The sequence below is a fragment of the Rhinopithecus roxellana genome, chromosome 19 (assembly GCF_007565055.1).
Source record: "Rhinopithecus roxellana isolate Shanxi Qingling chromosome 19, ASM756505v1, whole genome shotgun sequence".
NCBI classification, from domain to species: domain Eukaryota; kingdom Metazoa; phylum Chordata; class Mammalia; order Primates; family Cercopithecidae; genus Rhinopithecus; species Rhinopithecus roxellana.
The window spans coordinates 77144895-77167403 of NC_044567.1; the positions used below are offsets into that span (position 1 = coordinate 77144895).

The 22509-nt window shown below is 47.6% G+C and overlaps 3 protein-coding genes across 4 annotated transcripts in view; 2 read left to right on the top strand and 1 right to left on the bottom strand.

The window, feature by feature from the left end:
• DDX42 (DEAD-box helicase 42) overlaps positions 1-9759 on the top strand; it is a 48690-nt gene extending 38931 nt beyond the window's left edge. Inside the window, exons 12-18 of the mRNA XM_010380039.2 lie at positions 307-354; positions 863-960; positions 1723-1999; positions 3347-3573; positions 5709-5819; positions 7009-7107; positions 8140-9759. Of these exons, the coding sequence (XP_010378341.1) occupies positions 307-354; positions 863-960; positions 1723-1999; positions 3347-3573; positions 5709-5819; positions 7009-7107; positions 8140-8841 (1562 nt within the window). The 3' untranslated portion in view covers positions 8842-9759. The remainder of the gene's footprint in view (positions 1-306; positions 355-862; positions 961-1722; positions 2000-3346; positions 3574-5708; positions 5820-7008; positions 7108-8139) is intronic.
• A 120-nt stretch (positions 9760-9879) lies between these two features.
• Positions 9880-18142, bottom strand: FTSJ3 (FtsJ RNA 2'-O-methyltransferase 3). The gene is made up of 21 exons (XM_010380036.2): positions 17461-18142; positions 17257-17349; positions 16986-17091; positions 16663-16709; positions 16461-16540; positions 15958-16057; positions 15666-15860; positions 15473-15588; positions 15251-15355; positions 15065-15165; positions 14759-14839; positions 14521-14667; positions 14248-14383; positions 12419-12600; positions 12162-12276; positions 11796-12082; positions 11475-11560; positions 11284-11383; positions 10692-10875; positions 10523-10617; positions 9880-10439 (listed from the first exon to the last, which is right to left on the bottom strand). Exons 2-21 carry the CDS (start codon positions 17321-17323, stop codon positions 10247-10249), a joined length of 2523 nt encoding a protein of 840 aa, XP_010378338.2. The 5' UTR covers positions 17324-17349; positions 17461-18142; the 3' UTR covers positions 9880-10246.
• On the top strand, positions 17799-22464 carry PSMC5 (proteasome 26S subunit, ATPase 5). 2 transcript variants are annotated; one of them, XM_030923204.1, is made up of 13 exons: positions 17866-17921; positions 18258-18329; positions 18545-18616; positions 19927-19996; positions 20290-20387; positions 20571-20627; positions 20710-20940; positions 21262-21388; positions 21475-21665; positions 21765-21863; positions 21950-22060; positions 22168-22254; positions 22360-22463. In XM_030923204.1, exons 3-13 carry the CDS (start codon positions 18545-18547, stop codon positions 22411-22413), a joined length of 1197 nt encoding a protein of 398 aa, XP_030779064.1. In that variant the 5' UTR covers positions 17866-17921; positions 18258-18329; the 3' UTR covers positions 22414-22463. The 2 variants fall into 2 exon arrangements, with proteins under 2 accessions (XP_010378339.1, XP_030779064.1); XM_010380037.1 differs by lacking the exon at positions 18258-18329 and having other exon boundaries at positions 17799-17921; positions 22360-22464.
• The last annotated feature ends 45 nt before the right edge of the window (positions 22465-22509 follow it).

The following is a 22509-nucleotide window of genomic DNA, read 5'->3' on the forward strand; positions in this document are numbered from 1 at the left end:
GGGATTATAGACACCTACCCCACACCTGGCTAGTTCTTTTTTTTTTTTTTTTTTTGATATTTTTAGTAGAGATAGCCGCATTGACCAGGTTGCAAACTCCTGACCTTAAGTGATCTGGTGATCCGCCTGCTTCGGCCTCCCAGAGTGCTAGTATTACAGGCATGAGCCACTGTGCCCGGCCTGGGGTTTCTAATTTTCTTAATTCTTACAACTTCTTGTGAAGACTTTTACTAAAATGGCTTTTTCCAGGCTTCCCAAACTGTATTTCAGGTTATAATATTAATTTTATTGTTCTGCTTCTTCCAGAGTACCAAGTTCGATCCATAGCAAGTCATGTTCGTCCTGACAGGCAGAGTATGTATGAAGCACCTTCGTTAAACCAAATTTGTACTAAAAAGGACACTTATTTATTTTATAAGCACTCAGAGTTATGGAAATAAAAATAGTGTGTTTTGGTGAGAACCGTAACGAGGGAAGTAATGAGTTTATCTGAGCTGGACAGGATCTTAGCACTAGATATAACTTGTTCCTTTTTATAGATGATAAAAGCAAGCCTCAGAAATTAAATAAGTTGCCCAAAATTATACAGTTTTATCAGCGGGTAGAAGTAATGAACAGTACAGATCTGCTGATTTGAAATCGTCTTTTTCTGAACCATACTGACAACTTGTCTTAACTAAAAATGTAATAAAAATAGAATAAGAACAAATCTTTCTCTAGTGAATCAATTTTTAAACTAAATTTAAAGCTCAGTTGAGACTATGTAAAAAAAAACTGAATAATCCTGAATGCCAAAGAAGCTTAATGGGTATTCATAAAGATATCATACTGTTTCTCTAACAGAATTTATCTTATCTTGTAGCTCTCTTATTTAGTGCAACTTTTCGGAAAAAGATTGAAAAGTTGGCCAGAGACATCCTGATCGACCCTATTCGAGTGGTGCAGGGAGATATTGGAGAGGTAACCCTAAGCAGGGCTGGATGGGACTTTAATGTGTTTATTTCTCATATTATGGAACACAGAATTAATTTCTCACTGAGATAAAAAAAGATGTTATGTTTATAGATGCAACATGCTTGAGATTTGGTATTTTGCAAGTTGTGGGGATACATGAAAGAAGACTGGCTAAATATTGGGAATCATTGAAACTAGGTGATGGGTACGAGTTGATTTTGTTCATTTTGTTTTTTTGTTTGTTTTACTGAATGTCTCCAAACTTTATAATTGTTTTAAAAAGGCTTCAAAGAGACAAAAAGATCTGCCTGGAAGCATACTACAGTGTTATTAGGTTGGAACTGACGTTTTAATTATTGTGGGAGGGGCCTACCCAGGAGAGAAAAGGTGACCTGAAAGACCTGGCAAAAATCAGGTTTCATTTCTTACCTGTACATATGCACTATGTGGAAAATATCTCTGAATTGGGACTTGGAATTCAGTTACGGCTGCTTAGAGAATCCCTCAGTTGCTTGCCATGGTTATTGTTAAGGAAAGCTCTACAAAGTAGTGGGGCATACAAATTAGGTATGTACACCAGGCGGAGAGCAAGGTGATTGAAAAGGAGAGGTGAGTTTTGAGCTGCACTTGACTTGCTTAAGGAAGGCCCAAGGAGTACTGGATTGTTGAAGGTCTTCTCGATGCAGATAGAAAATATAATGCTAGTCCTTGTTTAGGTGGCCTGTGACTCCAGTGTCACAATCATCTGTTTCATTTCTTCCTTCTCAGGCAAATGAAGATGTGACACAGATTGTGGAGATTCTCCATTCCGGACCTAGTAAATGGAACTGGCTTACCCGGCGTCTGGTAGAGTTTACCTCTTCAGGGAGTGTCCTCCTCTTTGTTACTAAAAAAGCCAATGCTGAAGAGCTGGCGAATAACCTTAAACAGGAGGGTCATAATCTTGGGCTGCTCCATGGGGATATGGATCAGAGTGAGAGAAACAAGGTCATTTCAGACTTTAAGAAAAAGGACATCCCAGTCCTGGTGGCCACAGATGTTGCAGGTAGAGTATGAATTTTTCAACAACATTAAGTTCCTAGGCTATAAGGGTACTCTGTTTTACTGTATTAAGACCTGTAATATCTGAGCAGGCTGATGAAAAGACTATTGGCCTGACTGGCCATCCCCTCCCAAACCCCCAAGGAAGCAGCAGTTCAGCACAGGGATCACAGTCTGGAGCTCTAGATACCACTTTTCACTTAGTATCTCTCTCGGATCAAAGAATCCCTGCAGCGGCTGGGCGCGGTGGCTCAAGCCTGTAATCCCAACATTTTGGGAGGCCAAGACCGGCGGATCACGAGGTCAGGAGATCGAGACCATCCTGGCTAACACGGTGAAACCCCGTCTCTACTGAAAAATACAAAAAACTAGCCGGGTGAGGTGTCAAGTGCCTGTAGTCCCAGCTACTCAGGAGGCTGAGGCAGGAGGCTGAGCAGGTTTAGGCTGAGGCCTAAACCCAGGACGCGGAGCTTGCAGTGAGCTGAGATCTGGCCACTGCACTCCAGCCTGAGCGACAGAGCAAGAATCTGTCTCAAAAAAAAAAAAAAAAAAAGAATCCTTGCAGCTAGAAGTCACTCGGGGGAAAAAAGGCAATGAATGCCCTTATTGTATGTCTGAATATAGTAGATATCTTACATTGATCTACTATACACAGCTTAGTTGGGCAACTTCACTCAGGATGAGAACAGTTTTTGGAATATGATTTCTGCTTTGTTCTGTCAAGTTTTAATAACTAGCCTTAAACACTGGTATTCCCAGAAAGGAGAGAACTTCTCAGCTTCATGACACATTTTAAAAATATATTCCCAGTGCAAGAGAAGAGGGCATGGCAGATTATTGACGCAAAAGATAAAAGTCCCGGTTGGACGCGGTGGCTCACACCTGTAATCCCAGCACTTTGGGAGGCGGAGGCAGGCAGATCACCTGAGTTCAGGAGACTGAGACCATCCTGGCCAACATGGTGAAACGCCATCTCTACTAAAAATACAAAAATTAGCTGGGTGTGGTGGCGTGTGCCTATAATCCCAGCTGCTTGGGAAGCTGAGGCAGGAGAATCGCTTGAACCAGGGAGTCAGAGGTTGCAGTGAACCGAGATCATGGCACCGCACTCCAGTCTGGCAACAGAGTGAGACTCCATCTCAAAAAAATAAAAAACAAAAGTTCCTTACACTAGAAGGCCTAACATGGAATCTATGGTGGTGACTTAACATGCCTGTATCTCAGCTCACCAAACCCATGCACTTCGCCTAGATAAGGGAAATGTGGCTTCTTAGAGCACTAGCATTTCTGGTTACTTTGATCTTTTGACTACAGATGAAGAATAAAAGAATGTGGTTGCTTTTAATTTCAGCCCGTGGTCTGGACATTCCTTCAATTAAGACTGTCATTAACTATGATGTGGCACGAGACATTGATACTCACACGCATAGGATTGGCCGCACGGGAAGAGCAGGTGAGAAAGGTGTGGCCTATACCCTGCTCACTCCCAAGGACAGCAATTTTGCTGGTGACCTGGTCCGGAACTTAGAAGGAGCCAATCAACACGTTTCTAAGGAACTCCTAGATCTGGCAATGCAGGTGAGAGACTGGGCACACTTTCAGTTGCTCCTGGTTGTAAGACCAAGACATTTTAGCAGTCTTGGAGCAGGTAACATAAAAACTTGAAAAGCAAGTTGGGTGGCAAGGAGGATGTGGGGCTTATGAGGTACAGATAGGAATTGTGAGATACTAAAATTCATCTAGTCTTATCTGGTCGTCGTCGTCTTTGAACAACATGTTTTGAAAAGCTATTCCTTTGTACTAAAATCTGTCCCTGTAATTTCACCCCATAGCACACTTACGAGTAAATTTAATCTCAAAGATGGTTACTGTTCTTACTCCTCTTCTCCCATGAAACTTTTTTTCTGGGGGGCTAAAAATGTGTGATGTCTTTGAAACAGTATGTGTATAGTATAGTGCCCGCCCTTTTTTTTTTTTTTTTTTTTTTTTTTTTTTTTTTTTTTTTTTTTTTTTTTTTTGAGACAGAATCTCGCTCTGTCACCCAGGCTGGAGTGCAGTGGTGCGATCTCAGCTCACTGCAACCTCCGCTTCCCAGGTTCAAGCGATTCTTCTGCCTTAGCCTCCCAAATAGTTGGGATTACAGGCGCCCACTACCATGCCTGGCCAATTTTTGTATTTTTAATAGAGATGGGGTTTTGCCATGTTGGTTAGGCTGGTCTGGAACTCCTGACATCTAGTGATCCTCCCGCCTTGGCCTGGGCTTCCCAAAGTGTTAGGATTACAGGTGTGAGCCACCGTGCCCGGCCTGTATAGTGCCTCTTAACTATTCCCAGCAGTCTGAGATCTTAGACCTTTGACCACACTGATTGCCATCTTCCAGGTGTGCTCCAGTCTAAAGCTAAGTGAGGCATTCTAACAAATCAAACCTAGAGTCATCTGAATCCATGCTATCCCCAAATTACAAATGGTTTGGAACACTGAGAGCAGAAACTGTTAAGAGTTTGTCAAATGCCTAGGCCAGCTCACACAACTGGTACAACTCAGCTGCAGTGTGGCAGTGCCCGAGTTTCTGAGTAAAGGACCTGAACTGCAAGAGAGAAGAGAATGTTTCCTCGCCTGCTCCTGAGCACAGAGAGCCAGTCCTAAATGACCTTTTAAACAGGACAGATTTTGTCTTTGGCATTTTCTTCCATTTCTTTTTGTACCTCAGGCTTTCTGTGCTCAGAACTTTGCCCAAGCCTGCTGCCCTACCTCTCAAGCACTTTATTTTGCTGATAATATGTGATTGTCAGATAAAGCTTTAACCTTCCCAGAGATATTTGCTTTTTTTTTTTTTTCCCCCGCTTTTTTCTGAGATGGAGTCACACTCTATCACCCAGACTGGAGTGCAGTGGCGCAGTCTCAGCTCACTGCAACCTCTGCCTCTCCGGTTCAAACAGTTCTCCTGCCTCAGCTTCCCGAGCAGCTGGGATTAGAGGCATGTGCCACCATGCCTGGCTAATTTTTGTATTTTTAGTAGGGACAGGGTTTCACCATATTGGTCAGGCTGATCTTGACTCCTGGCCTCTAGTGATTCGCCAGCCTTGGCCTTCCAAAGTGCTGGGATTCACAGCTGTGAGCCACCACCCTGCATTCTTAAGAGAATATGAGTAAGTATGATAAGTAGTATCCTGGCAGTGGTCAAGTTCAATGAAAACGTTTAGGCTCTGTAGGTAAATCTTCAGTTGTGTGGCTACCATCCTTTCTGGGAGTCTGCCCCTGTAGTCAGTCCTGATAAGCCTCACTTCACATAGCGTTTTTCCTTTGCTTCTGAACACACCATTTATTTAAGCTCCACATGTTTACGTCCAATAGTATGTGGTTTGAGAAATAAAAAAAATCTCATTTTCCTCAAGGAAGTTAGAAGTAGCCTAAGTGACTCTGCGTTTGAAGTTTATCTGAACAAAATTTCCCTTCCAGGAGAGCCTGAGGGAGGGAGCACTATAGGAAGCCTTAGATAAGGAACTCAGCGGCTTTTCAAATTTGGTGGATTATGCTACCAAGGAGAAACTAATCTGTGGTTCCTGTGAACAGTTCCTCCCTTAGCGTAAATGTGCTGGCTGAAAGTTAAGCAAGGAGTTCCCCCTTCCCACTTAATTTCCTCTTTGTCCTCATCCTCTTCCTCTGGTCTTTTCTCCCTTCCTTGAGTTAACCTTGAATTTTGTTCAACGCAGAATGCCTGGTTTCGGAAATCTCGATTCAAAGGAGGGAAAGGAAAAAAGCTGAACATTGGTGGAGGAGGCCTAGGCTATAGGGAGCGGCCTGGCCTGGGCTCTGAGAACATGGTGAGTCTAGACTACAGTAATGCCTTTAGGGTTGGTCTCACGTCCTGAATGTCATTAGGAATATTCTTATCTGCCTGGGAAAGCCTCAGTGAGTCCCTGTCTAGAAGGGAATTTGTATTTAATCTGATTTGAGTCAATGCAGTGCTCATTCTTATGGTAACTTTCTATTGAAGAAGCATCTTTGTGTACTTGGTTGACTAGGCTTGCTCAGGAAATTATTCTAGATTAGCAGTGATCTCACACTGTGGTCCCTGGACCAACAGCACATGCAAACTCATCCCCCACCCCAGACCTTGTGAATCAGCTCTGGAGACCAGCAGTCTGCTTTTACAGCCCTTCAACACTGGCCTAAAGCCTGCTGTTAGGGAAATGTTGCCATAGGGTCACTATAAAGTCTAGCCATATCTTGTCATTAAACTCAAGAATGGATCAGGAATTTCCAAGTCGGGAGCTAGTTTTTCTCACAAGCCAGGTAACAGAAGTACTTTTGGTGACCTTTCTTAACTACCTGTTTTTTGTCACTTTGATTCCTAAGCCAGAGAAGAAAGCTGCCAGTATACTTTTCTGGAGCATTAGAGTTAAGCTTGGCATCTTTGATAATTACATACTCTGTTCCCACATTATAATAATAATAATGATTATGCATAATAATAGCTAATATTTATTGAGCACTTTTTATGTGCCAGGACCATTCCAAGCAATCCGATATTTTAGCTCAGTTAATCCTCACAACCACCAAATGGAAGTTAGTACAGATAACAACATTGAGACACCTAAAGTTACACTGACAAGCGTTTAAGCCGAAATTCAGACCCTTCATGGTCTTGATTCAGGGCCTTAGCAGTCAGTCACACAATATGCTATTCAGGGCCTTTTCATCTTTAACGTAATTTTTACTTAATTAATTGGATGTGTGTATGTAAATAATACATGATAACTTTGGGCATAATCTGATTGCATTTCTGTTTAATAGGGTTAATTCCCAGAAATAGAATTTCTGGGTTGAGGGCATAAGCATTTTTAAATGATTGTCACTGTCTTTTCTCACAAAGCAGAAGTAGCCTTCTAAAAGTATCCAGTTCCTTCGTAGCGGGAGCTACGAAGGGTTTTCATTATAATGAGGGCTAGTCTATGGCAGTGAGCTTTCCTGCTTATTTTTTCATCCTCATAGTTGTGTTTATTTTTTTAGGACCGAGGAAATAACAATGTAATGAGCAATTATGAGGCCTACAAGCCTTCCACAGGAGCTATGGGAGATCGACTAACGGCAATGAAAGCAGCTTTCCAGGTCTGAAATAAGCATTTCATTAAAAGCACTTTCAGGCCGGGCGCGGTGGCTCAAGCCTGTAATCCCAGCACTTTGGGAGGCCGAGACGGGTGGATCACGAGGTCAGGAGATCGAGACCATCCTGGCTAACCTGGTGAAACCCCGTCTCTACTAAAAAAATACAAAAAACTAGCCGGGCGAGATGGCGGGCGCCTGTAGTCCCAGCTACTCGGGAGGCTGAGGCAGGAGAATGGCGTAAACCCGGGAGGTGGAGCTTGCAGTGAGCTGAGATTCAGCCACTGCAATCCAGCCTGGGCGACAGAGTGATACTCCGTCTCAAAAAAAAAAAAAAAAAAAAAAAAAACTTTCAGCAGTAACTCTTGGGCAGTGACAGAGGGACTTAGTTTTCCTGGTTGTAACTGGGCTTACAGGCTTGATGCTAGATTTAGGGTCTTCACACTGCTTAGATTTTGAATATAAACCTAACAGTAGCTTACTTGGAGATGCAAGTTGATCTAAAGAACCCCTTGTGCTGGTCTACTTGAGTCACACTCAGGGCCTGGGATTGTTGTCCTGCAGCAGGGTGTGTGTTCCCTCCCTTCCCAACAGCCTGCAGTGTTGCCCACCTCCAACTCACTTCTGAAGCAAAATGTACTGATAGTCACACTAAGGTGAATCGATAGAATGAGTTCAAGGCAGGTTTTGTTGTCAAACTTAAATTTCAGTGTAAAAATTTTTTTTAAGTTTTTAGAACTTTTTGGTTTTGAATGGTAAATAACATAAATGTGCTAAATACACAGATGCTTTACTCTAGCCAATCAGGCTATAAAAGTACATTTCAGAACACTGGGGGTCCATCTCTCCACAGAGATCCACAAGTTTTCCTTTATAGCACAAGAACAAAAGGGACCATACTGTGGGGCCAGCAGGACACTAAAGTCACAATGCCAAGATAGCATAGTGTTTCTGTAAACCTCATCATTTGCCAAGTTGTATATTCAAGTTTCTTGAACTTGCTATCTTACCTACTCCTGATGTCTCTTTCTCTTTCAGTCACAGTACAAGAGTCACTTTGTTGCAGCCAGTTTAAGTAATCAGAAAGCTGGAAGCTCTGCTGCTGGGGCAAGTGGGTGGACTAGCGCAGGGAGCTTGAATTCTGTTCCAACTAACTCAGCACAACAGGGCCATAACAGTCCTGACAGCCCCGTTGCCAGTGCCACCAAGGGCATTCCAGGCTTTGGCAATACTGGCAACATCAGTGGTGCCCCTGTGACCTACCCATCTGGTGGAGCCCAGGGAGTCAACAACACAGCTTCAGGAAATAACAGCCGAGAAGGGACTGGGGGCGGCAACGGGAAGAGAGAGAGATATGAGAACCGGGGCAGCAGCCGTCACAGTCACGGAGAGACTGGCAATCGGCATAGCGATAGCCCACGTCATGGAGATGGTGGTCGCCATGGAGATGGATACCGCCACCCAGAAAGCAGCAGCCGTCACACTGATGGCCATCGGCACGGAGAGAACAGACATGGAGGAAGCGCAGGCCGGCATGGGGAGAACCGGGGTGCAAATGACGGTCGGAATGGGGAAAGCAGGAAAGAAGCTTGTAATCGTGAGAGCAAGATGGAGCCCAAGATGGAACCCAAAGTGGACAGCAGCAAGATGGACAAGGTGGACAGCAAGACAGATAAGACAGCTGATGGCTTTGCTGTCCCAGAGCCGCCTAAACGCAAGAAAAGTCGATGGGACAGTTAGAGGGGATGTGCTGAAGCGTGAAATCAGTTGTCCTTAATTTTTAGAAAGATTTCGATAATTAAGTGTCTCAGGGCTGGGTTGGGGTCCAAAGTGTAAGGACCCCCTGCCCTTAGTGGAGAGCTGGAGCTTGGAGACATTACCCCTTCATCAGAAGGAATTTTCGGATGTTTTCTTGGGAAGCTGCTTTGGTCCTTGGAAGCAGAGCTGGGAAGCTTCCTTTGCCTCTAGGTGAGTTGTCATGAGGGTAAGTTGAGGTTATCTTGGGATAAAGGGCCTTCTAGGGCACAAAACTCACTCTAGGTTTATATTATACGTAGCTTATATTTTTTACTGAGGTGTCACCTTATAAACATCTATAAATCGACTTCTTTTTCTTAGTTGTATGGCCAGGCAGTCCCCTTTTTAGGAGTTGGCTTCTGGAAACTCAATCCATTAAACTAACTGTTGGGGAACAATTTGGTAGTTGTAGACATTTGCAGGGAAGGGAGATGTCTGATTCTAAATGGGAGTTGATGCTCAGGTCCCCAGCCATGTTTGCGTCCAGCCCTGAGACATGTAGGAAACACCTTCCAGACCCAGGCTCTGAAGATTCCCAGAAGTCACAAGGATTGAAGGGAAAAGGTGATCTTGGTAACTGTTCGAGGATTGCTCCAGGTCTGAGATGGTGTTGCTAAATTTAAAATTAAACAAAAAACCCAACAACAGCTTTTAAAGTGTCTTCTATTTCATTGTATTTTTTTTTAACTTGCCCCAATGATAGAAAAGTCTTTTGCTGAAATGATTTTGATGATTTTTGTTCTATGTTGTTTATAAAAGGAAAAGAAATATACAAACTTTGACTTTTGTGACTTTGTGAAGGTTTCTTTAAGATGTGCATTCCTTTCTGCTTGCTCTCTAGTAAATGTTTTACTACCGGGACCTGTGGATCGTTTGTCATTTGTCTCACCATGAGTTGGTACATCTTAGAATAGTGCCGCCCACAGTGTGCGTACTCAGATGTAGGGAAGTGCTTATTAAAACTGTCAGAAAAGACAACTCTTCCATTATCCTGGTTTTATTCAGGAATAGGATGGGGGAAGGCTTAAGGGGCCCACATGTCCAGGTGTAGACTACATCGAGTGTCGCTCCAACACTGAACTTCCCCTTAAAGGTTTAAAAAAAGGGTCATGGGTCTGTCAACACAGTTCAGCAGTGCTTTCATGGGAGACCTTCCTTCAGGCAGGCAGGAGGACATCCTCCTCTCTGCTCAAGACCACCACGGGAGTTCTAGGCACCCCGCCTCACTGTTCTTCAGACAGCTGTGATGTGAGCAGGGGCTGGGCTGGTTATCAAGGGGGCCAGACTGAGCCACGCCATACCCTTCCTCCTAGTCCCCATGCTCTCCTGGTGAGCCTGGCAGGTCTGCTTACTTCCGTTTGTGTTTTTTCTTTTGTTCCTTACGTTGCTGTGCTCTTTGGTCCTTCTTCATCCTTGAGTCCACCACCTTGAAATGACCTCTGACTCCAGCTGGCCGGCGCACTTTGCGGCCCACACCTTTTTTGGCTACAACGTAGGTGACATGGTGTTTCTCCTTGCCAAGCCCAGCCTTCTTGTAGAGACTACAGGGGGAAGAGAAGAGGTTAGAGGCTTGCTTTCTGCTGCACTTTTAGCCCTGTGTACCTTTGTGGTGTCCTCTCATTACCTTCTCAGCTGTGCCACTTTCTCTCGTTCTGAGATGTCCACTGTGTTCACCACGGCTTCTGCCTTCTTCCTGGTCTGCTCCAGCCTCTTCAGCATCTGCGGAAGGAACCTGTCAGGTGACCTCTTCCCCATCCCCAACCCCCCCAATCTCTGGAGGCCCCATCACTTACCCTCCTTTTCTTTCTAGCCTTCGCCTCAGCCACCTTCTTGATGGGACGTGCATTGATTTCCCGCCAGCGTTTCCGGTAATGCTCCACCTCCTTCTTACCAGTAGGCAACTGTCGTATTCGGTGCTGCTTTTCCTCTTGCACAAACCACTCTGGAAGCTCCCCCTCATCCTCATTAAATGTGTACCTGAGTGGAAAGGAACATCTGTCCAATATCCAACATTCTAGGCTTTCTAAAGAGATTACCGGACCGGGCGCAGTGGCTCACGCCTGTAATCCCTGCACTTTGGGAGGCTGAGGCGGGCGGACCACCTGAGGTCAGGAGTTTGAGACCAGCCTGGCCAACATGGCGAAACCCTGTCTCTACTAAAAATACAAAAATTAGCTGGGCATGGTGGGCGCCTGTAATCCCAACTACTCAGGAGGCTGAGGCAGGAGAATCGCTTGAACCTGGAAGGCAGAGGCTGCAGTGAGTAAAGATTGCGCCATTGCACTGCAGCCTGGGTGACAGAGCGAGACTCCATCTCAAAAAAAAGAAAAAACCCATTTACCCACCAGACCCTGGTCACTCTTGATGAGTTTCTGGCCCCTTTACCGGTTGAAGGAGTTATCTATGAGATCTCTCTTGGCCTTTTTGGAAGAGGCAATAACAGCACCTAGAGCAAGGCCTTCAGGGTCCAGTATCCGATGTTTTGCTAGAGAGGGAAGGAGAAAGGTCAAAGCTCAATTCCCAATACTGACACTTCCAGTGGTCTTTTCTCATTCCATTGTATACAGAGCTCTCACCTGGGTCCTCGATAGGCACTATCTCAAACCCGTTACCATCTGACTTAGGCCCACGACTTCGCTTCTTACCACGGAGGGGTTCCTGGCTGTGAAGAGGGGAGGATTCTGAGTGATTCCACCACTCTGTACTAAGATCGCACTCCCAGGGAATTTGCAAAAATCCTGCCACGCAGGCTGTATCCCAGACCAGTTAAATCAGGATCGTCAGTACAGTATTTTTAACCCTCCCCATCTGCAGCCAAGATTGGGAACCCCCAATTTAGAGAAATGGTTCAAGCCACTGCTTCCTTTCCATCCCTTCTCTCAGCTGCAACCACTCACCTCTCTTCATCCTCACTGTTACTACTGCTATCACTGTCTGAGATGCCATCCTCTTCTTCCCCTTGAGGACCAGTGGCAGCTTCTGTCCCCGAAGAAGCCTCTGTTCCCTTAGAGGTTTCATCTCGGCACAGGGGAGACATTATCTCAGTCTTCAAACAGGAAGGCAGTGTCTGTGGCAGCTGCTGCGGCTGCTGCTGCTGTCCCTTCCGCCGGCTCTCAAACAATAGCTGGGCCTGACTGATCTCTAGGGCCTCATCTGCATCATCCTCGATCCCAACAAAGCTGCCCTGTGATGGGAGAACATCAGCTGCCCTTCTCCCAAGGAAGACTCATCTCCCAGCAGTCTTGCCCCCAGCCTCTCCTTACCTTTGAGAACCACAAGTTGGCCTGTTCTTCCTGCAGTATTGCCTTTTCCTCCAGTGGTACCAGCAGTGGATTCTCCTCCTCCTCTTTATCATCTTCCACTTCAGTAAATCGCACACTGTAGACCCAAAGGAAAGTAGGGGGCTCAGAGACCCAGAATACCTGGTGCCCTTGCTCCCCTACTCAGGCTCTGGCAGTACCCACCCCAACAATGCCTCAGAGTGGCAGCATTCCCTGTGGCGCGCACACGTGCCCCTTACTGCTTTTGGTCTCTTAGATCCTGATGTCCCCTGACTCCTGCCAGCTCCTCTGGATCCAGGTCACTATCCACAGATGTGTCATCACCGTCGTCAACATCTGACACATAGATGTCATCCCTCGGCAGATCGGACAGAAATGTGTCTGCTGCACTCATATCCCCTTGTGTTACTTCCTCTAATAACTGAAGTGTAACAGAAACAAAGGTGAGCTATTTAAAAGGAAACATAACTGTTTTTTTTTCTGTGTCCCTCACCTCAGTCTAGGCTCAGCAACACTAGGAAGAACACTGGCAAATCCATTATCCTTTCACAGACGGGAAAGCTCAGATCCAGGGTAGTGAATGGCCTGTTTACAACATCCCATTCTAGGCTATGTTACTGATCCATCCCACTGAGCTGTCTTGTCTCAGTGGTATCACAAATAGGTCTTATGGGAAGGTACCCTACAGCCCATATAGCACCAAATCTTAGCATACTCTACAACATTGGTTTTCCTTTAAAAATTGTTCTCAGATGGCATCTCAATCACCTCCTGAGAATACCATCTACACAATCTGTCTCCACTGAATAAAAGGGGCCCAGCCAACATACATCCAACAGAACTGTCCCACTTAAACCAATTGTCAGAACCTTTTATTTTCCTCATGCAGAGATACAAGGCTGGGTATGATGGCTCACACCTGTAATCCCAGCACTTTGGGAGGCTGAGGCAGAAGGACTGCTTGATGCCAGGAGTTTGAGGCTACAGTAAGTCATGATGGCACCACTGCACTCCAGCCTGGGTGACAAAACAAGATCTTGTCTCAAAGGAAAAACCCCAACCACTATTTCTTGAGTGTTTATCACATATGAGGGATTACACCTATCTTTTTTTATTCCTCTCAAAAACTCTAGTAGGTAGGTTCTATTATTGTTTTACAAATGAGAAAACTGAGGCAGCAAGGATAAGTGATAGTCAGCTCAGTCACTTCACACAGCTCCACGTAGTAGAGCTGGGAAGGAAACCTGAGACTGTGTCTGCTCTAGGGCCACCATGCTCTACTGCCTCCTGTACAACAAAGATGACTTGATTATGACACTCCCACACATAAACCACAAAAGTTCATTTTGTTTGTGACCCTGATTTTATCAGGAAAAACATGTTCTTCAGTATTCAGTGGAAGCAGCCTAATGTGAGTGCTCACTTGGTCTCAATGAACTGAAGAAGGCTGCTCCCCTCTAAGGGAGACCCTCTCTTCCTCTGTGCTTATAACTCAAGTAACCTGGCAGCATCCATTATAAGTTCTTTTCTGATGTTCTAGTTCTTCAAGAATAATCTATCACAGTCATCTATCTACCTAACTTCATCCTTTTAGGTTTTTCTTTGTGATTTTAGACTCACCAAGGCACCCTGTGGTGAAGATAGCAACCACAGCCTATCATTCAGCAACTTAAAAAGACATTCAACACCCCCAACCTCCAAACACCCAAACAGATTCTTTTTTTTTTTTTTTTTTTTTTGAGACGGAGTCTGGCTCTGTGGCCCAGGCTGGAGTGAGTGGCGCCATCTCGGCTCACTGCAAGCTCCGCCTCCCAGGTTCCCGCCATTCTCCTGCCTCAGCCTCCCGAGGAGCTGGGACCACAGGCGCCGCCACCACACCCGGATAATTTTTTGTATTTTTAGTAGAGAGGAGGTTTCACCGTGTTAGCCAGGATGGTCTCGATCTCCTGACCTGGTGACCCGCCCGCCTCGGCCTCCCAAAGTGCTGGGATTACAGGCTTGAGCCACCGCGCCCGGCCCCAAACAGATTCTTATGTCTCCTAAACCTGCACCCCCAATGCCGCCTCACCTGGTGACCCCGGATGGTGCGCAAGGAGAACATGCCAGTCTCCCCCTCGTCTGCAATGGAAACCCCAGGCAGATCCATCTTCAGCTCCACACGCTCCCGCTGCTTTCTCTGCTCACGCAGCAGCTTCTTTTTCTTCCTGAGGGGGTGGATTCAGGGAGTAAAACTGGCCCAGCTCCGAAGAGTTTCTATCCATGCCTTGCATTTTCTTCTCCCATCTTCACACAGAGGATCCCTGCGTTGGCAGACTCCAAGCTCCACCCCAGCTCCTCTCACCTCTTCAATTCCGCCACCTCCTGGGCCTTCATTTCTGCCAGGGTCTGGTTCAGTTGTTCCTCCTCCTCCTCCTCCTTAGAGGGCTGCTTTGTGATCCCAGCTGTTGAGTCCTCCTCATCACCTTCATCTTCCTCTCCAGAGCTGAGGCTGGCAAAACAGTCCCAGGAGTTGGGTTATTTTCCTGGATTCTCCCCCTGGACACCCTGTCCACACCTGCCTGGCTGCGTTCCCTCCTCACCTGATGTCCAGTGCCTTTGCTTGTTCTTTCAGCTTCTTGGCCACATATCGCCGAAGTTTTGTTCTCCAGTTTAGTAGCAACCTGCCCCAGAGATACTATTACTGATCTTGCCATCTCCCTCTTTGTCCCTGCCCCCTTCTGTTTTAGGCTCACTACCCACCTTTTCAGGTTTCAGCTACATAAATCAAAAGGCTCAGGCCCCCACCCCAAACCTTTAGCACAGCAACATCCTCTTCCCAGAGATCCAACATCATGGCCTTTCCCACCTCCAGGGTTCCTGGCCCCCGTGCCCACCCCACTGCATACCTGAGCTCCTTGCGCCCCAACACTCTGATGTCCTCACAGCACACCCGTATGTCCTCAGTGGTAGCTGGATGCTGTGCCAACTCTTCATCATCTACCATGATCTGTTTGGGAGGAGGGAAAGGTGTCGGGAGATTCTCAGGCCATGTTTCCAGGGCTACCTCATGTCCCTCAAGGCTGGAGACTCACTTCGCTGGCCTTGGACAGGAAGTCGACAGGGTTGGCAGCTCGGAGGAAGTCAGTGACTGAGGTACGGTGATAGAGAGTGAGGTCGCCCTCAGCATAGCCTTCAGCCTTAGGGAGGAAAAGAGAGAAGGTTGGGCAGTCCCTTCTGGGTATCTGTAGGACCCACCAGGCCCAGCCTCTCCAGAGTTCCAGGACCCAAGGGTGGCCCCATTCCCCCAAACACACCTTTGGCTTCTTCTTAGTCACCAATTCAGTAACGGTCTTAGCCTGAACTTCAACCTCCTTGAAGGCAAATTTGGGGTCAAAGAATTTACTGTCAACCTTGTCAGGGGCCAGGAATCCTAAAAATGACAGGATATATTAAAAAGTGTGCTTTGGGAGTTGGGAGGCTGATCAAGAGAAAGGAAATGATGCCCACCTTGGCAGACTACAAAGATCTCTGCAGATTCATGGCGAGAGGCTTGGGGCTTGGTGGCCTGGACACGGCGGAACAGCTGCTGAAAGATCCACAGCAGAGGCTGATAGTCACGAGAACGGAAAACCTTTGTGATGAAGCAGCCACCCCGGGCCAAAAAGTCACAAGCCAAACGCAGAGCCATCAGTGTCAAATGGGCTGTAGGATAGAGACAATTAGTTGAGGCACTGCAGCCCAGGAGGGCATGCACCCAACTCCACCATCGCCTGATCTCCAAACACCACACTCCCTGTACCTTGTGAGTAAGCATCATGGACCCAGCTAGCCCCCACATTGGGGGCCCCATCATTGAGCACAACATCAACCTTCCAGGTCTTCAGCTCCTTCCTCAGGGCCTAAAGAGAAGAAAAGGAACTATGGAAACACAAACACAGGAATGGCCCTGGTTCAACCATTTGTCCATCCCGTTATTTGTGGAGTGCCCATTATGGGCCAAATGCTCTACCAGGCACAGGAGATAACAACAGTAAACAAAAACAGTATGTCTCTACCTTCATGGAGCTTACGGTCTGATAGTGAGTTCACAGGAAAAAACTTCACTAAAGATCTCTGCCCTTCTCCCAATTCCAAACACCTTTATCCCTGACTCTAAATAAAGGTTGGAGTGGGCACTACGAATACCATGGATCTTGTACAAATGTCAGGCAAGAATGTGCTCAAAGCATGGTAAATTGAAAAAAACTGCCTTTAGAGGATTTCAGGGATGTGGATGTTTCCGTATAAAGGGGGAAACATTACCTGCCTACAACGTTCTGTTGTGATGTCCTCCTGGAGAGTCACCACATTGGGGAGAGGCTTGATTGGAACCAGGTCCACTCCTGGAATAAATCAGGTCAGAGTATTCTAAAGGGTTGCCTCAAGCAAGGAGGAGAGAAATACAGGACAAAGTACTTTATACCCCCACCCCTTAAAACATCAAGGAGAGCTGTCCGTTACTCACCCACAATAAGGCTGGATACAGGCATAAACTTGGCAGCTACCTGCAGCCTATAAAAGGAATAGGAATTTAAAAACCTACAGCCATCCTTGTCCCCTCTTGGCAACCGACCTCTCATCCCTGGTGTTACGTGCACTGGCCAGAGCATGTCATAGGCACATATTCCAAGCCCTTTCTCTGCAGTCAAGAAAGGAAACGGCCCCCAAGGGGACCGGGATTCGGGATTCGGGATTCGGGATTCCTCTCCCGCAATGAAACTGGAAACCACCGCAGCTCAAAACACAGAAAGCGGCCACCAGGAGCAACCTGTGGCGAGTGTTACGAACCATCCCCCTGGCGCAGCACACAGGTCCAGCAAGGCTCGGGCTTTCTGCAGGAACTGAAAGCGGCGATTGAGCTGGATCAGCTTGAAAGCAGATCGGGAACGGTAACCTGGACAAAACAACCAAGTGCGCAGAGGGCTTCACCATCACCAGCAAGATTTCTCTGGCCTCGCAACCCACCACCCCTTCTGCAGGAGAGGTACACAATGGTCAGAAAGAGCAGGCGAACCGGGCAGAGACTGCTCGCTCGCAGACTGAGCGAATCTGGACTCACCCGTCTCCTTCGCCAAGTGATAAAACTTGTCCCGTCGGCTTTTGCCAACTTTGCCCTTCTTGCCCATGGTGGAATGGGGGAGTATCGCTCAATCTGGGGAGAAAGTAGAAGTTGAGGACGTCTCTTTCCCGAGCACCAGATTCCACTTCCAGTTTCCCAATTCCCGCAGCAATTCCACCCCGCGCCCCTCTCCGCACACTCTACCTAGACCCACGGCCGCTTTCTCGACACTCGGAACCGCACATGTATGCAACAAACGTACTTCCGCTTCCGCTTGCGTCCCCTGCGTCCCTGGCTCGAGGTTTTCCGCCATTTTGAGTGTGGCCATAGATCGTTCTCGATACTCTGTCCTCGGATTTTGTAAGTTGAAAGTTGAGACTAGGAAGGCACATTACAAGAACTAGAAACAGAGTTTCAATGAGTCAACATTGAAGAGTTCTGCTCCTTCCTCTTCCCCCTCCAAAGTCCCTGAACTCTCGTAGCCGCCCCTCCCATCATGGTCCCCTTAGTGTGGTCTAGTCGCACACCCCGCCCATTGACCCGGAACTCTTCTCTGCCTGGTCTTCAGGTCCCAAGCCTCCGCTTCCGCGCCTGCGCGCAAAGACGACTCGGATGCCGGCGGTCTCTGCTGAAGAGAGAAGATGGCGCTTGACGGGCCAGAGCAGGTATGGCGGCTGCAGTGGCGGCCCGGCAGGTTATGGGGCTGGGTGCGGAGCGAGCGTGATCTAAGTGTAGAGCGGGCCGAGGCAGGAGGGTCGGGTGGGTCGGAGGTGGCTGGACCAGTCCAGGCTGGACGCTGCCTGCGACCGGATCTGCTGTGTCAGCGCCGCCCTCGGTGAGTCAGGGCAAGGCTGGGAGAGGAATACGCGATAGAAGCGGAGTGAATGAGGGGAGCGATGGGCGCGGGAACGGCCGGCCCACGGGTCGCAGGAGACGGGACGCCAGTCCTTCGGCTCCGTTCCGCTTGCTCCGTCGGCAGTAACGACACCTCGGGCTTGTAGAGCGCTTCACGCAGTGCAAAGCGCCCCCGTGTATATCGTATCGCCTCTCGGTCCTCCTAAAAGTCGTACAAGGTAGGCGGCGTTCCCATTCTTTTATTTTAGTCGTGGGAAAATGGAGGGTTCCAAGGGAGGGAGGAATTAGAACCCAGATGCTTAGCCTCCGAAGTCCAAACTTTTTTTACTACGCAAAGCTACCTGGTGTCAAACCTTACTCAAAGTGCCCTGCAAGTGGCTTTACCCCCTTCGGATGTTTAACCTGTCGTTTAAGACTCACTCTGTGTCTTCAGATGGAACTGGAGGAGGGGAAGGCAGGCAGCGGACTCCGCCAATATTATCTGTCCAAGATTGAAGAACTCCAGGTGAGGACGGACTTCAGAGGGAGCTAGGAAGGGGGATGATGGGGGATGGAAACGGACTTCCACAAATCCATCTAATTCCACTGGGAGTGCAGTGGAAGAAGCTGCTGCTTCTCCTTTCTTGTTTGTTTCTTAGCTAGTAGGGTGTGCGTATCAGAAGTAAGCAATCTCTTGTTCTCCTCCAGTCCCACCCCTTTAAGGGTCATAGTGTTCACAGTTTGTTGAACATCTTCAAGAGTCAAATCTTAACAGAAAAGGTACCATTAGCCAAAGGTCAACCCTTTTGGAAGAAGCCCGAATGAAAAGGATTCTTATGAAAGGGAAACAAACTCAGGAGATGAAATTTATCACCAAGAGGTTGGGTGAGGGTGAAGTGAGAATGTAAGGAAAGGCATCATTGAGGCATCTGGATAATGCTAATTCCATAGAGACTGAATGAAAGAAATTGGGCAACCCAGAATGCTAGCCTAAAGCACTAAACCATAGAAAAAGGACCGTTTATGTTGTTAATGAAATGTTTATGTTCACCAGTAAGGCTTCCAGCAGTAAGGTGTGGCTCTCAGTAGTAGGTATGGCTTCCAGTAGTAAGCGTTACCAACAACATGAACAGTAGGCTGTTAGTGTTAACAGTGTTATGTTACAGTAGGCTGTTAGTAGTTTAACTTTGGACAAGTCCATGGATTTTCAATTTCACCCTAATCCCCTGCATTGTTCAAGTGTCATCTGTAATATAAATTGGATGGGGGAAAGCCACAAAGAACAATTCTGAATTCCAAGTGCATTTGCAGGTATTGTGTTTAGTTTACCATTTTTGAATGCTTTTTCATGTGTTTTTATTCGTTCAGCTCAGTAGTCCTGAAAAGGAGCAAGGCAGCTGATGCTATACCCATGTGCCGTTTGGTAACAGATCTAGATTTTTAAAAATAGATTGCCTGAGCTTTACCTTTCTTTTGATTGACAGCAGCTGGGCTAGAACTCAGACTTCTCACCTAACAATCTTTCCACTAGGTGATGTTGCCTTCCTGCGAGAAATTTGGTGTTACATGAGCCAGCTGTAACTTTTCTCCATTAGATTCTGTTATTCCTGGACCAGTATTGGACAAGCAGCCTTCTTTGATGGCTGCCATAAGCTCCAGAGGGACTCTTGGAGGACAGGGCAGGGTCATTAGAATCATACTGGAGAATCTGAAACAACACACAGGTGCCCTGTGCCCTTCCCTCAGCTCATTCTGACCTGTGAGGTCTTGGCCAAGATCCTACCTCCTCCTGTCTCCTGCCCTTGAGTAATGGAATTCGTCTCTTGTCCGCCACAGCTGATTGTGAATGATAAGAGCCAAAACCTCCGGAGGCTGCAGGCACAGAGGAATGAACTAAATGCTAAAGGTGAGTGGAGAAAAATGGGAAGCCGCATGTGGACAGTTTGTCTGAGGTCTGTCCTAACCTCCCTGCACAGTGTCTTCACAGCAGTGCTTACTGTTTTCTCCCTGTCATCATCTAGTAGTTTCACATGCCTCTCTCTTTCCTGAGCCCCACTGTAGCCTCCTTAAATACATGAATTTTTATTTTTGGTCGTCGTTTAATAACTTAAGAATGATGCTTAGCTCATGCATGTAGAATTGGGTCCTGGAGACTCCAAAGGAGTAGCTAGGTGACCACCGTGTCTGTTTGCCATCTAGTTCGCCTATTGCGGGAGGAGCTACAGCTGCTGCAGGAGCAGGGCTCCTATGTGGGGGAAGTAGTCCGGGCCATGGATAAGAAGAAAGTGTTGGTCAAGGTAAAAGCAGCATGACCCCAGGGACCAGCTTGGTCTCCACTGGATTCCCACCCCTTTGTGTGTAGCCTTGGGAGACAGGGTTCTGTGTTCTGTCAAGGTATTGTGGGATTCTCGAAGGTCTTCCCGGGTAAGGTTAGTGATTTGGTGGCTGTCAAGGAAGATCATGAGCTCTTCTTTCTTTAGGTACATCCCGAAGGCAAATTTGTTGTAGACGTGGACAAAAACATTGACATCAATGACGTGAGTGTAGCAGGTGAGGTGGCGGTGGGGTCAGCTCTTATTTCTTATTGTACCACTTCTGAAACTCGCCCCCTTCACCCAGGTGACACCCAATTGCCGGGTGGCTCTAAGGAATGACAGCTACACTCTGCACAAGATCCTGCCCAACAAGGTAGACCCATTAGTGTCACTGATGATGGTAGAGAAAGTACCAGATTCGACTTATGAGATGATTGGTGGACTGGACAAACAGATCAAGGAGATCAAAGAAGTGATCGAGCTGCCTGTTAAGCATCCTGAGCTCTTCGAAGCACTGGGCATTGCTCAGCCCAAGGTGAGGAGCAGGGCTTCTCCGGCAGGGCCAAGCTGTACTTTACTACTCCTGCCCCAGCCAGCCCTACTGCAGGGGTCAGGGAGGCACCAGGATAGGCTGCATCCTGCTTGGACTGGCCCTCCCTGTGAAGAGTGGCGAGGGAAGTGTTCCTAGGGCAGTGAGGTGGTTTGGATATAAGCTCCAGAACAGCTCCTTGATGTTCTTTTTGTTTTGGTATCCCTAACATCTAGCAAGGGACCCAGCACTCAGCACTCGGTAAATGTTCACTGAATGAGATGAGGGGTGTAGCTTTCTGTCCTGAGTGCTGCTGTTCCCCTGTAGGGAGTGCTGCTGTATGGACCTCCAGGCACTGGGAAGACGCTGTTGGCCCGGGCTGTGGCTCATCATACGGACTGTACCTTTATTCGTGTCTCTGGCTCTGAATTGGTACAGAAATTCATAGGGGAAGGTAACCATGACCAGTAACGTGAGAAGCAAAAGGTAGGGGGTTAGAGAGCTAATAAGCTCCCTAACACCAGCTCGGCCTCCACACAGGGGCAAGAATGGTGAGGGAGTTGTTTGTCATGGCACGGGAACATGCTCCATCTATCATCTTCATGGACGAAATCGACTCCATCGGCTCCTCGCGGCTGGAGGGGGGTTCTGGAGGGGACAGTGAAGTGCAGCGCACGATGCTGGAGTTGCTCAACCAGCTGGATGGCTTTGAGGCCACCAAGAACATCAAGGTAAGGTGGTAGCAGCCTTGGGATGGGCCCAGGGAAGGCCTGAGTGCCACGCAGGTTGAGGAAGAGCTTAGCTAATCCTCATCCGCTTTCTCTGCTCAGGTTATCATGGCTACTAATAGGATTGATATCCTGGACTCGGCGCTGCTTCGCCCAGGGCGTATTGACAGAAAAATTGAATTCCCACCCCCCAACGAGGAGGTTTGTGATGGGCGCTGTGCAAAGTGGCTCTGGCAGTGGGGGTAGGGGTGGGGTGTGGGGCTCAGGCCTTTCCTTGCCATCTCCAGGCCCGGCTGGACATTTTGAAGATTCATTCTCGGAAGATGAACCTGACCCGCGGGATCAACCTGAGAAAAATTGCTGAGCTCATGCCAGGAGCATCAGGGGCTGAAGTGAAGGTAATTGGAGTACCCACCAAAAACAGGGCAGAGGCAGGAAGCTCTGGGCTCAAGGGCCACAGATGAGGGGCACAGCAGTGGAGCCTCAACTTCCTTTTCCTGTTCAGGGCGTATGCACAGAAGCCGGCATGTATGCCCTACGAGAACGGCGAGTCCATGTCACTCAGGAGGACTTTGAGATGGCAGTAGCCAAGGTATAGGCCTCCATCTTTGTGCCTTTGCTGATGGTGGCTCTGGGGCAGTGGGCTAGGGCATGCTTGCGTTAGTAACTTAACATTCATTTTCTCCCCCACCCCTAGGTCATGCAGAAGGACAGTGAGAAAAACATGTCCATCAAGAAATTATGGAAGTGAGTGGACAGCCTTTGTGTGGATCCCTCCAATAAAGCTCTGTGGGCCAAGTCCTCTAGGACTCTAGTCTGTTAATGAGGGCTGTGCTGTTCAAGGACC

Excerpts from the sequence above, each read along its gene's own strand:
- FTSJ3 (XM_010380036.2), bottom strand. The coding sequence starts at position 17,323 with ATGGGCAAGAAGGGCAAAGTTGGCAAAAGCCGACGGGACAAGTTTTAT. Across the intron at positions 16,541-16,662 it reads TGTATCCAGCCTTATTGTGG|GAGTGGACCTGGTTCCAATC; the intron begins GTGAGTAACGGA and ends GATTTATTCCAG. Across the intron at positions 10,618-10,691 it reads AGGCTAGAAAGAAAAGGAGG|ATGCTGAAGAGGCTGGAGCA; the intron begins GTAAGTGATGGG and ends TTCCTTCCGCAG.
- PSMC5 (XM_010380037.1), top strand. The coding sequence starts at position 17,898 with ATGGCGCTTGACGGGCCAGAGCAG. Across the intron at positions 21,389-21,474 it reads ACAGAAATTCATAGGGGAAG|GGGCAAGAATGGTGAGGGAG; the intron begins GTAACCATGACC and ends GCCTCCACACAG. Across the intron at positions 21,864-21,949 it reads TCCCACCCCCCAACGAGGAG|GCCCGGCTGGACATTTTGAA; the intron begins GTTTGTGATGGG and ends TGCCATCTCCAG.